The following is a 13119-nucleotide window of genomic DNA, read 5'->3' as shown; positions in this document are numbered from 1 at the left end:
CCATATATCCACAAGTATATAGTAAAAAGCCTGAAAAGATATAAGCCACAAGAAACTGATTCTGGTTGTATTGGGGTACTGTATGGGTGGTCAGTTAAAATTCTCCTGCTTCCTATTTTCCAAACTCTCTAATAGTCACTGCACATTTATAGCAAGGAAAATATTTTAAGGTTAGAGAATATTGGAGCTAGAATCAGACACAGGCATCCTAGAGCCTGCCCCTCCCTCAGTCAGGGGTGGCGCCCTCTACACCCTCCTCGGGGAGCTCCTTTAAGAGGTCCTTTAAGATACCAGGGCCCTCACTGGCAGGGAGGGGCTCTTGAAGAGGCCACTGGAGGCTGTGGGCTGGGGAAGGCCTCCCCGTGCCGGTCACCCCAGTGTCCCCCACTCCCTGCCCTGTGGGGCAGCAGGAGCCCTTCCCAGATGTGCGCACAGGGAGCACACTTCCAAAGCTTTCCTCCTCCCGGGGGGACCACACATCTTCACGTGGCCATCGTGACCTTAGACTGCACCGAAAAAACAATAGTTTCATCTAGTTTCACCAGCTATAGTACTTTTTACTGAGCAAAGGAGGTGGTGACATCAGTTGAAAATCCTGAAGCATGGGGCAGCACCGTGGGAGAGGACGTAAAGAACTGCAGCGTGGGGCGGTCCAAGGGAGAGAGCAAGTGGGACAAAGAGGGGCTGGGGGAGAGATGAGAGGATGGGAGCGAAGAGAGAGGGGGTTTGAAGGGGAGAGAGGGAGAGTTAGGGGACAGAGGGGGAGAGAAAAGGAGTGGAAAGGGAGGAGGAAGAGGAGGGGCTTAGTAAGAAGGAGGAGGAAGAGGCAGAGGTGTGGAAGGGAGGAAGTGTGGAGAAGGAGGAATGTACAGAAGGGGTGTAGGCCAGGAGAAGAGGTACAGACACAGGCCAGGAGAGGAGGGCTGGGGAAGAGAGGGTGGTGAGAGCGGGTGAGAAAGAGAGAGAAAGAAGGAAGGAGGGGCAGACAAGAGAGGGGCTGAGGGGAAGGGGATGGGGAGAGCAGGAGGGAGAGAGGGTCAGGAGAGGGTGGGTGCAAGGAGGGGTGTAGGCGGACAGTGAGGGAGAGGGGGGCATGGGGCAAGAGGAAGTTTGGGGAGAGAAAGAGTAGGGGGTAAAGAGAAGGTGTGGGAGGGGTGGGGGAGGCAGGGGTCAGGGAACAGGGGTGAGAGAGAGGTGCAGGGACAAAGAGAGAGTAGGGGGAAAAGGTGGGAGGAGAGAGGGTAGGGATGAGGGGGGTGGGAGTGAAGGGCAGAGGACAGGACGGGTGTGGGTTGAGGAGTGAAGGATGAGAGAGAGGGTGGGGGAGAGAAAGCTGGAGGCTGGGGAGAGGCAGCCAGCCAGACTTCAGAGCGACAGTCCCCTGCCCCCTTTTCCCTACATCTCTCTGCCTCAGCAGTGGTTAACTTGCCAGGCAGTGGCTGTTTTTCACAACATCTTCATCTCTTCCTCCATTTAAAAACCCACAGGTTCCCGAAAAGAGCCAGACAGTGTCACAGCCATGCCCCGCCCCGACTGCGTGCTATCACCAACCCATCCATGTGCCCCTGAAGCCACATCCACACTTTTTAAGTGCTGCCAACTCAAAAGGAGAAAGCAAGTTCAGTTACACAATGCAGGGTCTCAAAGGGTAAAAATAACCCCGTTACTCACTCTGAAGCACAACCGTGCCTGGCGCGGCCAGGAGCCCTTCCTGGGGTGGGGTGGGGGGGGGGGGGGGTGATTGTGAAAGGGGCTCTGAGGATGAACGGAGCACCCTCGAAGGCTCTGGCACTACCTCACACCAATTGCCCCTTTGTCAAGAGAAAGCCAGGAAAAATGGGCACAGGCACTTCCAGGTCCTCTGGCTTATGGCTTTCAAGCATCCTTATCCAAGAGTGGCCCTTAGGTACCCCCATCTCGCCTTCACTGTTCCTGGGGGCAGGGCTTCATTCTGGTCATCTGTGTCCCAGCACGTAGCATACACCTAGCACCAAGTAGGCCCTCCTTAAACACATCCACAGGACTGGAACTGAGCATGTCCCTCCGCTCATAGACGTGGGCACGGAGCAGCCACTCGTGTATCTCTAGGAGGCGACACCGACTCCAGTGGGCTCAGAGTTTCGCTAACAGGAATTTGGAACTGGGACCAAATCAAATCCCTCTTAACAAGTGGTTGGAACTGTGGCACGTGCCCCATGAATGAGTTGCACAGAGAGAAGAAAGGGGACAGTTTTTTCAGGTTAGCAGGCTCCGCTTGGCTTCCTCACTTGAAGTCCTTATTACACACACAACATGACAGTGGGAAGACATTTCCTAACTCACAAGAAGCGAGGTCTAGATCAGTTAAGATCCAGGACAAAGTTTCTGCCAGCATAAGAATCCAGATCAGTTGAGACTCAGAAGTACCCAGCAGAATCTCCCAGGGAACTCTTCCAAAATACACCCGTCCCTCCGTCACGATTAGATGGGGAGGACCCAGGCACAGAGCTCTGATGCATGTCCCCAGGGAAAAATTCAGCAGCTACATAGTTCTCCCATCGTCAATTAATCATGAGGTAAAATGGAGGGAAAAAAATAACAGAGATACCTATCTGCTGGTCTATGCATGAATCTCCCTGGAAGAATTCACGAGAAATAAAAGATCGACAGCCCATGGGGAGGGGCTCTGGATAGCTGGAGGACCGGGATGGGAAGACTCCGCACCTTTTGAATTTTGAATGATGTGGAGGTATAACCTATTCTAAAAACTAACTTTAAAAAATAATTTAAACATTTCTCCAGCAAGCAGCTGTAGTCTCTATGCCCAACAATCAGATGAACATTATGAACCGCTTCCCCTTTCAAATATTTTCCTCAGTTGGTAACACCCCTACCCCCATCCCTCCCACCCCCCCCAAGCTAATTACTTTCTTTTCATTTCTTTCCTGATAGTCAAAGGTAGCAATTAAGCTGAGAAATCACCACCAAATAACAAACACTTACTTTGCCCAACCTGTGTTAGGTCTCCCGGATGAGCTCATTGACAGACTGTGTGTGGGTTGACACCTGTGTTCTCCATCTAATATTTTATTGAGAACAAAGGGGCAGTGAGAAATCACTGGTGCAGTGGTGAAAACGGTCCCATTTTGTTCAAGGTGTGAAGAGGTTTTTTATTTTTTGTGTTTTTTTTAATCGACCAAAATAGCAGAAAGGCAAAGCCCATTTATGAAGCCGTTCGTGTCAACTGAACTTCACCTAGAAGCTGGCGCGTAAAACACTCGAGGGGAAGGCAGCATCCAGAGAGTCTGGCAAAGAAGATGGAGATCCACAAAGAAGGTGGCTAAGGGGAGGGGAGAGAAAAGCTAGGAAGGCCTTTCCCAGTTCTCATCCCAAACAAGATTCAAGCACCTCCTTCTGGCTCCAGGCACAAAAATGAGAACTAGCTGGAATAATTAGAGAGGACACTAAGCTAATTAAAGACTTTTCACATAGGGAGTGGGTGTGTGATGGATAAAACTGGTGCAGCCCCAGAGGACCAGACCTAGAACACGGCCCCAAGTCTTTCAAGTCTAGAACAGTCCAGAAAAATCCGGCAAAAACACAAGGTGTGCATCCTGACTGGTAAGAAGGTGAAGTTTAAGGAAACGGTAATTTAAACTGTTTATACATGCTGTCCTTGGGTGTGTAACTTAAATTTGTTAGGCAAAATGAAATGAGTAATTAATCAGCTTAAATATTTATAGTATTGAATCCAAGATACTGAGGAAGAAAGAGCAGCATGAATTGAATAGCACTTCATCTTGCCACTCTGTCCCCCCGACTCTGGGACAAAGCAGCCTCCTGCGGTGGCCCCACCACTTCCCTGGCCGCTGGGAGGAAATAAGCTAAGGCCTTTACTGGGCTTTTCTTGCCAACTGATACCGTTCACTGAGGACAAATACCACAGAATTTTTTGTTATTAGTGTGTTTTCTTCCCGAGCGTAACCATAGGCACAGTTTATCATTGAGGTAAGGTCCACGAGCCACATTTTGCTTTAAGTGTCTCCTAATGAAAACTATAGAACTGTCTGTAAGATATTTATCCATAAAATAACAATCGAGTTGAAGACCAAGCACTCATAATCAAACAGGCTGCCAGCGTACCTGTGCCTGCTGAAGGAATTTAAGCAAAGAAACGTGGAACTGCATCCACCCTTTATGAGTGAATTCGAGTCATCAGCGTGACATTGCAGCGTTTGCTCCCATGATCGAAATATTCTTAAAGGACCTGAGTAATTGCCTAGGAAGTTACCCAAGCGACTAACTCACAATGCTTCAGGATGGAGAAAGAAATTCAAAATTCCTCCACAGGATGAAAGGGATGTAACCAACGGAGGTGCCTGGAAGGCCAGGGCAAAAATGAAGTACCTCCCAAAGGAAACATCAACCAAAAACATTTAAAAACAACAAACGGACACTTTCTCTTTTCCTCTATTCCTTTGGAATCTTCCACTGGAATCCTCAGGCTTCCAGCAAGTGTCTTCCAAAATGGTTGGGCCATCCAGGACCGCCAGGGGACACGGATTCTAATCTTCAAGTTAGAAACTTACCAGGGAGGGGTGAGGAAAGTTTTCAAAATAGATAGTGGTGCTGGTTGCACAACATTGTAGATGTCCTTAATGCCACTAAATTATGCACTTAATGGTTAAAATGGCAACTTTCATTATATGTATTTTATCATAATTTTAAAAGTTAACGTAATATACCAAAAACCATTGAATTGCACACTTCAGATGAGTGAATTGTATGATATGTGAATTATATCTCAATAAAACTGTTTAAAAACAATTTACTTGGGGGCTGGCCCGGTGGTGCAGGGGTTAAGTGCGCACGTTCCGCTTCGGCGGCCCGGGGTTCACCGGTTCAGATTCCAGGTGCGGACATGGCACCGCTTGGCAAGACATGCTGTGGTAGGCATCCCACGAATAAAGTAGGGGAAAATGGGCATGGATGTTAGCTCAGGGCCAGTCTTCCTCAGCAAAAAGAGGAGTGGCAGCAGTTAGCTCAGGGGTAATCTTCCTTAAAAAAAAAAAAACCTTGGGAAAAAGCCTGTAGAAAGAGCCTCACTGGGGGATGCAGGAGCCTGACATTTACTGAGCATCTATATTAGGTGCTAGTTCTCTCATATCGAAAGGGAGTTGGGTTCTGCAGCTAGGGGACCGTGTCACTTTGCCTCTCTGAGTCTCAGTTTCATCATCTGATGGTGTGTGCCATGACTGCCAAGAACCCTTCGAGCTCTTCAGTTGCAGGGACCAACGTGTGAGTGGCAGAAGACCCATCACCTGTCCCCTGGCATATAAGCACATCCCACTAGGAAGGCAAAACATCAGGGGAGCCAAACACGGGAGAAATAAGTTTAACAACTTCGTAACCCAGGTATTGACAGAAGAGAGGCAAGAGCTATGTGAAGGCACCTTCCACTCAAAGAACAAAATGGGGAAAGAGTGTCAAAGAGTCCCGCTCTCCAGTGACTTCTTGGTTCATTCATAAAACAAAGGCTGAGGCCACAGAGGAAAACCTTATGTTCCCGAGTGGCTGATGATGAAGGAAGGACAGTGCTTCGAGCATCTGTGGAGCACTCAGAGCAGGCTTCCCCAACATTCGGGGTCAGAGAACTGCCGTGGGGGCTGTCCCAGGCACCGTAGGATGTATAGCAGTGTCCCTGGCCTCTGCCCACCAGATGCCAGTAGACTGCCCTCCCCCAACCAGCTGTGACAACCCAGTGTCTCCAGACATTGCCCAATGTCCCCCTGGGAGGAAGAATCACCCCTGTTGAGAGTGACTGCCAGAAAGAACTTTCTATCTTGAACTGGCATTTCTTTGTTGAAGCCACGTGACATACATGGCATTGCCCTTCTCATACACTGCAATGCTGGCCACCATGAACTGTCAGCAAACAGACCTTGTCACCTCGCTCTGCCTGGGGGATTTTACAGAATTGCATATACACTGCTGGCAGCCAATAGCCTCGGAGAATTTCAAGTGGTAACCATACTTGGGTGAAGGGTTACTCATTCATTCATTCATTAACATATGGCACTTCCCCTATGCCAGGCAATGAGCCAGGGCAGTGTAGTTGGGGACACCAGTCAGAGAGGAATAGACTTCATATAAGATGAAGTGCTGTACAGCAACCTCCGGAGCAGGCCTCAAAAGATGAAGGAGGGGCCCCCCAAAGATGTCCACATTCTCATCCCAGAACCTGTGAATATGTTACCTTCCATGGCAAAAGGGACTTTGCAGATGTTTTTAAGTTAAGGATCTTGAGATGAGGAGAGTATCCTGGATTGTCCAGATGGGCCCAATATAACACAACAGTCCTTATAAAAGGAAGGCAGGAGGGTCAGGGTAAGAGAGAAGGAGATAGGAGGACAGAAGCAGAGGCTAGAGTGATGCAGCCACAAGCCAAGGAATGTGAGGCCATCTCCAGAAGCTGCAAAAGGCAAAGAAACGGATCCTGCCCTAGAACCTCCAGAAGGAACGCAGCCCTGTCAACACCTTGTATGGACCCAGTAAAACCCATTTTGGTCCTCCGATCTCCAGGCGTGTAAGATTACAAATTTCTGTTGTTTTCAGCCACTGAGTTTATAGTAATTCATTACAGCAGCAAGAGGAAATTAATTCAGGGAGACTACAAGGCAGAGAAGAGAGCGAAATCTGTACACCATCAAGGGAACTATGTGGGAAAGGCTCAGAGGCCTGAAGGAGCATGGATCAAAAAAGGGTATGGAGTGGATGCCAAGCTTCACAAAGCTTTGCTAAGGCACTGAGGATCTAAGGCATCTGCAGAAGGGTAGAGACATGGGGTTAACTCCAGAAACATTTGGGGCTTGACCGCACATTGGAAGGGGCTGAGAGAGGGGAGAGGGAAAGGAAGAAGAGGGAAGGCGAACAGCAGAGTACCTATGGAAGGACCAGAAAGGTGGTAATGCCCTTAAGGAAATGGGGACTAAAGGAGTTGGGCAGGTATTATGGAGGAGAAATGCTGAGCTCGGTTTACAACACGCTCTGTTTGAGGCGTCTAAGACACACCTGGGGGAAGTTAGCTAGAAGGTTAGGAGTAATAGTTAACTCGACCAATATTAATTTAGGCTTACCATGTGCCAGGCACAGGGACACACTGACCAAACCAACATGGTTCCTGCGCTCCTTAAACGTGGAAGAGAGAGGCTGAAGAGTCAGTATCAGAGTGATATGATACGAGAGAGACTTGACTGGCCATTGCCGGCTGGGAAGATGGAAGGGGCCATGTGCCAAGGAATGTGGGCAGCCTCTGAAAGGTGGAAAAAGCAAGCAAAGGGATCCTCCCCTAGAGCCTCCAGAAGGCCTGCAGCCCTGTCAACACCTTGATCTTAGCCCAGTGAGACCCATGTTGGACTTCTGATCTCTAGAATTTTAAGATAACAAACCTGTGGTGTTTTTAGGCAGCAAGTGTGTGGTAATTTGTTACAGCAGCAATTAGAAACTAATACAGGTACCAGGTATAGAAAATCACAAACAAATATCAAAAACCCTAATTATGTTAACAATATATTCCTAATGTCCCTTCTAAGGAGGATGGAGGGAAAAGAAGGGTGATGAGAAAGACTTGTGTGATACTCTGGTAAAAGTCCAAGTGACTAACACTGAGATGGGCCTGCTAGTGTCACTAACAGCAAGGTGTTGGAGATCTGGTTCAGACTGGATTCATGGAAGAATCAACACTGTACTGCTCTAGTAACTCCGCGAGAGGTTTGTTCTAAACGAAGAGCATCTTTTTCTCCTTCTCCCAGGAGTCACTTCATGTGTCACTCATAATAGCATGCTATTCTATGACCAGAGTGCCCATACACTCTTCAACGACCCACGCACTCTGGACCTCAGCATTCTCATCTGCAAGGCAAGGAGGTTCTACACTTGACCTTGACCATGCGTCAGCACCACCTGGCGGGCTCATTAATACACGGATTGCTGGGCTCCACCCCCAGAGTTCCTGATTCCGTAGGTCAGAGTTGGGGCCAGAGAATTTGTATCTCTTATGGGATCCCAGGGGAGGCTGATGCTGCTGGTCTCTCATATCACATCACACTCTGAGAACCGCTGTACAGTATTAGAGACTCTCCTTCTCTCACACTGAAAGGATGCTAATATTTTCCTGCCCTGCATCTTTCCCATTCAGAGCCGCCCTGACTTCTTGGTTCTTGGCAGCTTGTTCTGTGTTATTCTGAATGTCTTCCCTCAGTAGAGCATTTCAGTTGTCCATTCTGCCTAATGTTCAACAACAGTCCCCAGACTAGAGCTGGCCGATATTAAGGAAGTAGCCACAGAATATGCCTACAAAGCCATTCTCCTCCACACCCCTACCTCCTATTCCCTGCCCCTACTCATCACTTAGTTAACTCGGAGACAGAGGACCAGCCCCTGCCATCTGGTCTGGGAGCTGGCCAGGCAATCTCCTGCTGAACACAGACAATTCCCCAGAACACCAACATCAGATAAGGCCATTCTGTGACCAGGATGGCACAAGACAAAGACCGCTCCGTAATCATGTCTGAACTCAGAGAATACACGAACCTTGTCCAAACCACAAATGTCCGCAAACACCCCCCAGTCCTGGCTGAGATTAGTGACTGCTGCTTCTTTACCAATCACAGCCTTTGTCTGGTCTTCCCTGCTTCTCCATAAGATTTATTGAGACGCCCAACCGTCGAGTTACCCCCACTTTCTGACAGCATCCAGTCCAGAACAACGCCCAGCTGCCTTACACGCTCCCCAAAAGCCCCTGCCACAGGCCCCAGTCCTCTGCTGTCCTTCCTGACACCCTCTTGCTGCAATGCCCACACTTCCCCAGGGTGTGCGTTCTCCCTTGCTGCAAGAAGAAACCAGTTTGTTCCACTCCTGTTATGTTCCTAGGGGGTGTGACAGGAGGGTGGTGACAACTCAACTTTCAGATTTCAGCTCAAACACAATCTCCTCAAAGACATTGTCCTTACCCCTCTCCAGCCTAAGTGAGACTCCTCCTCTCCTTCCAGGAGACCTACTATGGCTTATAATCATGTATTTTTGTGAGTAGTGCATTCAAGTCTGCCTCTTCCACTAGACTGAGAAACCCAAGCTGGCAGGTCTACGTGTGTTGTCCGCCTGTTCCTAGCACAATGCCTGGCTTTACAAAGCAGGAGGTCAATAAATATTGGATGGATGGCTGGAAAAATGGATGAATACCGACCATTGTATGCAATCTACTTTAAAACAATTAGAAATACAAGAGTTGATGAGAGAATGTCAGTAACGCAAGAAGAACTGAAGGGGTCAGAGAAAAAACAACCGAGGCTGTGAACCAGGATGGAGGCAAGGTCTTGCCCCGGCCCTGGTAGATAGAAGTGGGTAAAGTAAAGGTCATGAACGATACAGGTGGAGTCTTGTCTTCCATTTCTAACTGCAGACTGTGTGTGGAGACCAACACGTTATAGTCATTTTCGCTTTAGTTTAGCATAAAGCAGTCTACCACCAAAACAATACATTGCTAAAAACAGTCAAACTTTGTTCTTACTCTAGAATTCTTTAAATGGAAATCATTTGCCAGGCTTGTGAATCCTTCACTACTCACAGATTTGGGTCCTAATAACATTTGTGCCATTGTAATGATAAGAGGCCTTCCCTGTATGTGGCACTGCAGGCCTCTCCCTGCGAGCTCAGAGGGCACATTCTGAGTGGGATTTTGTAAGAGGCCATTTCACAACGAGCTGGCTCCATTTCAGAGTTAGGGATTTGATGCCTTTCAGTTATTTTTCAGATCAAAGACCATATAATACAGTTTTATTGTGTTATCCATCAACAGAAAAATCATTATGAGGCCAGGTAAGAATGCAAGCAGATCAAATTGATAAACTGGACGAATCTTCTGAAAACCAAAGGGCCTTGGGGGATTGGGGAAGGGGGCGTGCCTGTGTGTACACACACACCCGCTTCAGAAACAGCAGTGTTAGGCGGCTCCATGGGAAGACACGCAGAACCAATCGTTAAATACCTGTACTTCATCACAAATACACTAGTGCAGGTGCTTTGGAAAAGAGCAGGCGATCTTCAGCCACAAACTACTATGAGCATCTTAAATCCCACTATAAACATTTTAATAAATTAAATGATAGTATGCATTTTAATCTTATCGCCTCTAAGTATCAACACCTGAAATAAATGAAAGTCCCTTTCTGTGCCCCCTCCCTTTTGTAACGGTTACAGTAAAAAAGATTAAGCTTGAAAGGACTATAAACTGCAGAAGCACTCTCTAATTTTCTTGGGAGGTTCTGGATAATGAAAACAGTTCAGACTTGAATGATATAAACAGGTCTGTTTCTTCTTTTTTTTTTTTTAAAGATTGGCACTTGAGCTAACATCTGTTGCCAATCTTCTTTTTTTCTTCTTCTTCTCCCCAAAGCCCCCCAGTACATAGTTGTATATTCTAGTTGTAGGTCCTTCTGGCTCTGCTATGTGGGACGCCGCCTCAGCATGGCTTGATGAGCGGTACCATGTCAGCGCCCAGGATCCGAACTGGTGAAACCCTGGACCGCCGAGGCAGAGCGCACAGACTTAACCACTCGGCCACGGGGCCAGACGGCCCCCTGTTTCTTCTTTAATGGAACTCAGTCCTCTTCCTACTGAGATACAGAAAGCACGGTCCAGCCAGGGGAGAAGACATTTGGATCCAATTTCTTTTTATGTGCAAGCCTCTTGGTGACCCACCCAAAACAAAAGGTGATCAAAAACAGCATTTTTGGTTACCTCAGGAGAAACCAATCTGTTACCAAAGCGATGGGTGATGCGTAAAGTATGTACTTTTGTTAATGAACTAAATCCTCGTATTAGGTGCCAAAGAAAAACAAGAGTGCAAGCTAAGTGTTTTGTCTTCCACAGAGTAGGAGGTTTTCATACCGCCTCATTCATTCATTCATTCAATAAATATTTATTTATGGCCTACTCCGTGCCAGGCACCAAAGAAAACATTGCTGAGCAAAAGAGTGTAACACAGCGCTGTCCCTATGCTCATGGAGCTTACAGTAGGGGAGATAAATGTTAAATTCAAATAAATCTGTAACGCTGCTGTGAAAAAGAAAAGGTGCTATAAGAGAAGCAGTAACAGAGAAACTGATTTAGACTGGGGGTGGTACGGGGATCAGAGAAGGGCACCTAGAAAAAAGTGACATTGAAGCTGAGAGGCCACCAGATCGCCATCACTTTAGAAAAGGAAAACCATTTTGGCAAATGACCACAAATGGGATTTTAACTTTGCCTATCAACAACTGACTGTGTTAAACTGCCCTTTTCCAAGGCATCTGTCTTCATGAGCATCCTATGACTGCTCACCTATCACTGTCTGCCTCGCCTACTCAGATCCTATTACCTGAGCACAAAAAGGTCTCACTTTATTATGACATTATAATCTACAGCCTTCCTATGCTTGGCCTAGAAACACCCAAAAATAATCTGCCAGAGGCATGAAAAACAGAGACTGGCCGCCAGCAAGAATATTACCTGGGAGGGCCAAACATTTAATAGTCCAGGCAATCACAAGTCCTTTGCCCAATAAAGTGCCAAGTCCTCCCGGTAAAGTGGCTCCAATACTCCGGGTCTATACCAGATGGGACCCAGGGGGCCTAACGGTTAGTTGCCGACTTGGAACTGATGTTTGGTCAGTAAATCAACGATTGGATCACCGTTTCCAGTCCCCCGACCCTGCAGACTTAGAGGATCTGGGAAGTGGCCTTTGAGCATCACGGAGCGGAGAGCTCGCCAGGCTGGAGGAAGGAAGGAGACAGAGAGGGGGTCAGGGCCCAGAGTAAGAGGGGCGCCAAGGGAGGCGCGTCAGGCGCTCAGGACCCGAGGACGGCATGCCAGGCCAGGTACTGGGGCGTTTCTCGCCCCCCTAGCACGTCAGCACCTAGCAAAGGCAACCCGGCCCCCGGCCGCCCCGACACCCCGAGATTCCAGCTTCCCCGCGACGGGGCCAGGTGGGTACCGCGAGCCCAGTGCAGGGCCGGAGCCCACCAGCTCCTGGTACCCGCGTCCTCAGCGCAGAGGAGGGCGCGCTGGGGCGAGAAGACGGCCAAGACAAAACTCTCCCCGCCCACCCGAAAATGCAACCACACCCCCTTGCATCCCTCAGCCCAGCCGCCCCGGCCGGCCCCCGCGATCCTCCGCCCAGGCCCCCGCGGAGCTCCCGTCTGCGCCGCGCGGGCTCGGCAGGGACGCGGACGCGAGTGGGAGTGAATGGGGGTGCGCGAGGCAGGCAGGGTGCCCACCGCGCTGCCACCCGCCGGGGCCCTGCCAGGGGCGCCCTCCCCGGCTCCGCGGTCCTGGGACAGGCACGCCGCCCCCAGGCTGAGGTGGGCACCCAGGGGCCGGGGCGCGGGCGACCCCCACTCACCCATTGGCGTCGAGCCGGGCCGGGCCGCCGAGGCAGCGTGAAAGTTGGCGGAGGCGGGAGCGGGGGTCGGGGCGCCGGGATCGGGCCGCGGGGGTCGGGGAGCCGGGATCGGGGTGCGGGGGTCGGGACGCGGCGGCGGCTGGGCCGGCTTCCTCCTCAGTAGCGGCGGCCGCGGCGGCTCAGCGCCGCCCGCTGCTGCCTCTGCTGCTGCTGCCGCTGCTGCCCCGGGGCGACTCCTGCTGCTGCTGCTGCATCGCGGCCCGCTGCGCCCGGCTGCGCCGGGTTTCCTGCTCCCCGCGAGTGGAAATTGCGAAAAAAAAAAAAGCGCCGCCCAGCCCAGCGCCAGGCAGCCACGGCCGCACCGCCCGCTCTCCCCCTTCCTCGCCGCCACCGCCGCGATGCTCCTGCGGCTCCGCCTGCCGGGGACGCGCGGCCGCCAGGGCGGGGGCGGGGCCTGCGAGGGGCGGGGCCTGCGAGGGGCGGGGCTGGTACCCGGGGCGTCCCTGCGGCTGCGGGGCTCCGGCGCCCCCCTCCCCGCCTTCTGAGGAGGGACCCAGCTCCGCGAGGCCGCCCCCAACCCGCGGCGGCTCAGCTAACGCCCCGGGAAATGCCGCGAGACTCCTCGAGACCGGAGGAGGGGCGTGGGTCCATGGGGGAGGGGGCGTCCGAGTGGAGGGGCACATGGGGAAGGAGGTGGAAGT

The 13119-nt window shown here is 50.6% G+C and overlaps 1 protein-coding gene across 1 annotated transcript in view; it reads right to left on the bottom strand.

Moving 5' to 3' along the window:
• Positions 1 to 12785, bottom strand: part of SH3KBP1 (SH3 domain containing kinase binding protein 1) — a 313922-nt gene extending 301137 nt beyond the window's left edge. The window contains exon 1 of the mRNA XM_046673657.1: positions 12419 to 12785. Coding sequence (XP_046529613.1) covers positions 12419 to 12422 — 4 coding nt within the window. The 5' untranslated portion in view covers positions 12423 to 12785. The remainder of the gene's footprint in view (positions 1 to 12418) is intronic.
• Positions 12786 to 13119: the final 334 nt, after the last annotated feature.

Source organism: Equus quagga, chromosome 10, assembly GCF_021613505.1.
Source record: "Equus quagga isolate Etosha38 chromosome 10, UCLA_HA_Equagga_1.0, whole genome shotgun sequence".
NCBI classification, from domain to species: Eukaryota; Metazoa; Chordata; class Mammalia; order Perissodactyla; family Equidae; genus Equus; species Equus quagga.
Note: the sequence above shows the minus strand (reverse complement) of the source record. Positions and strands in the feature narration are given on the sequence as shown.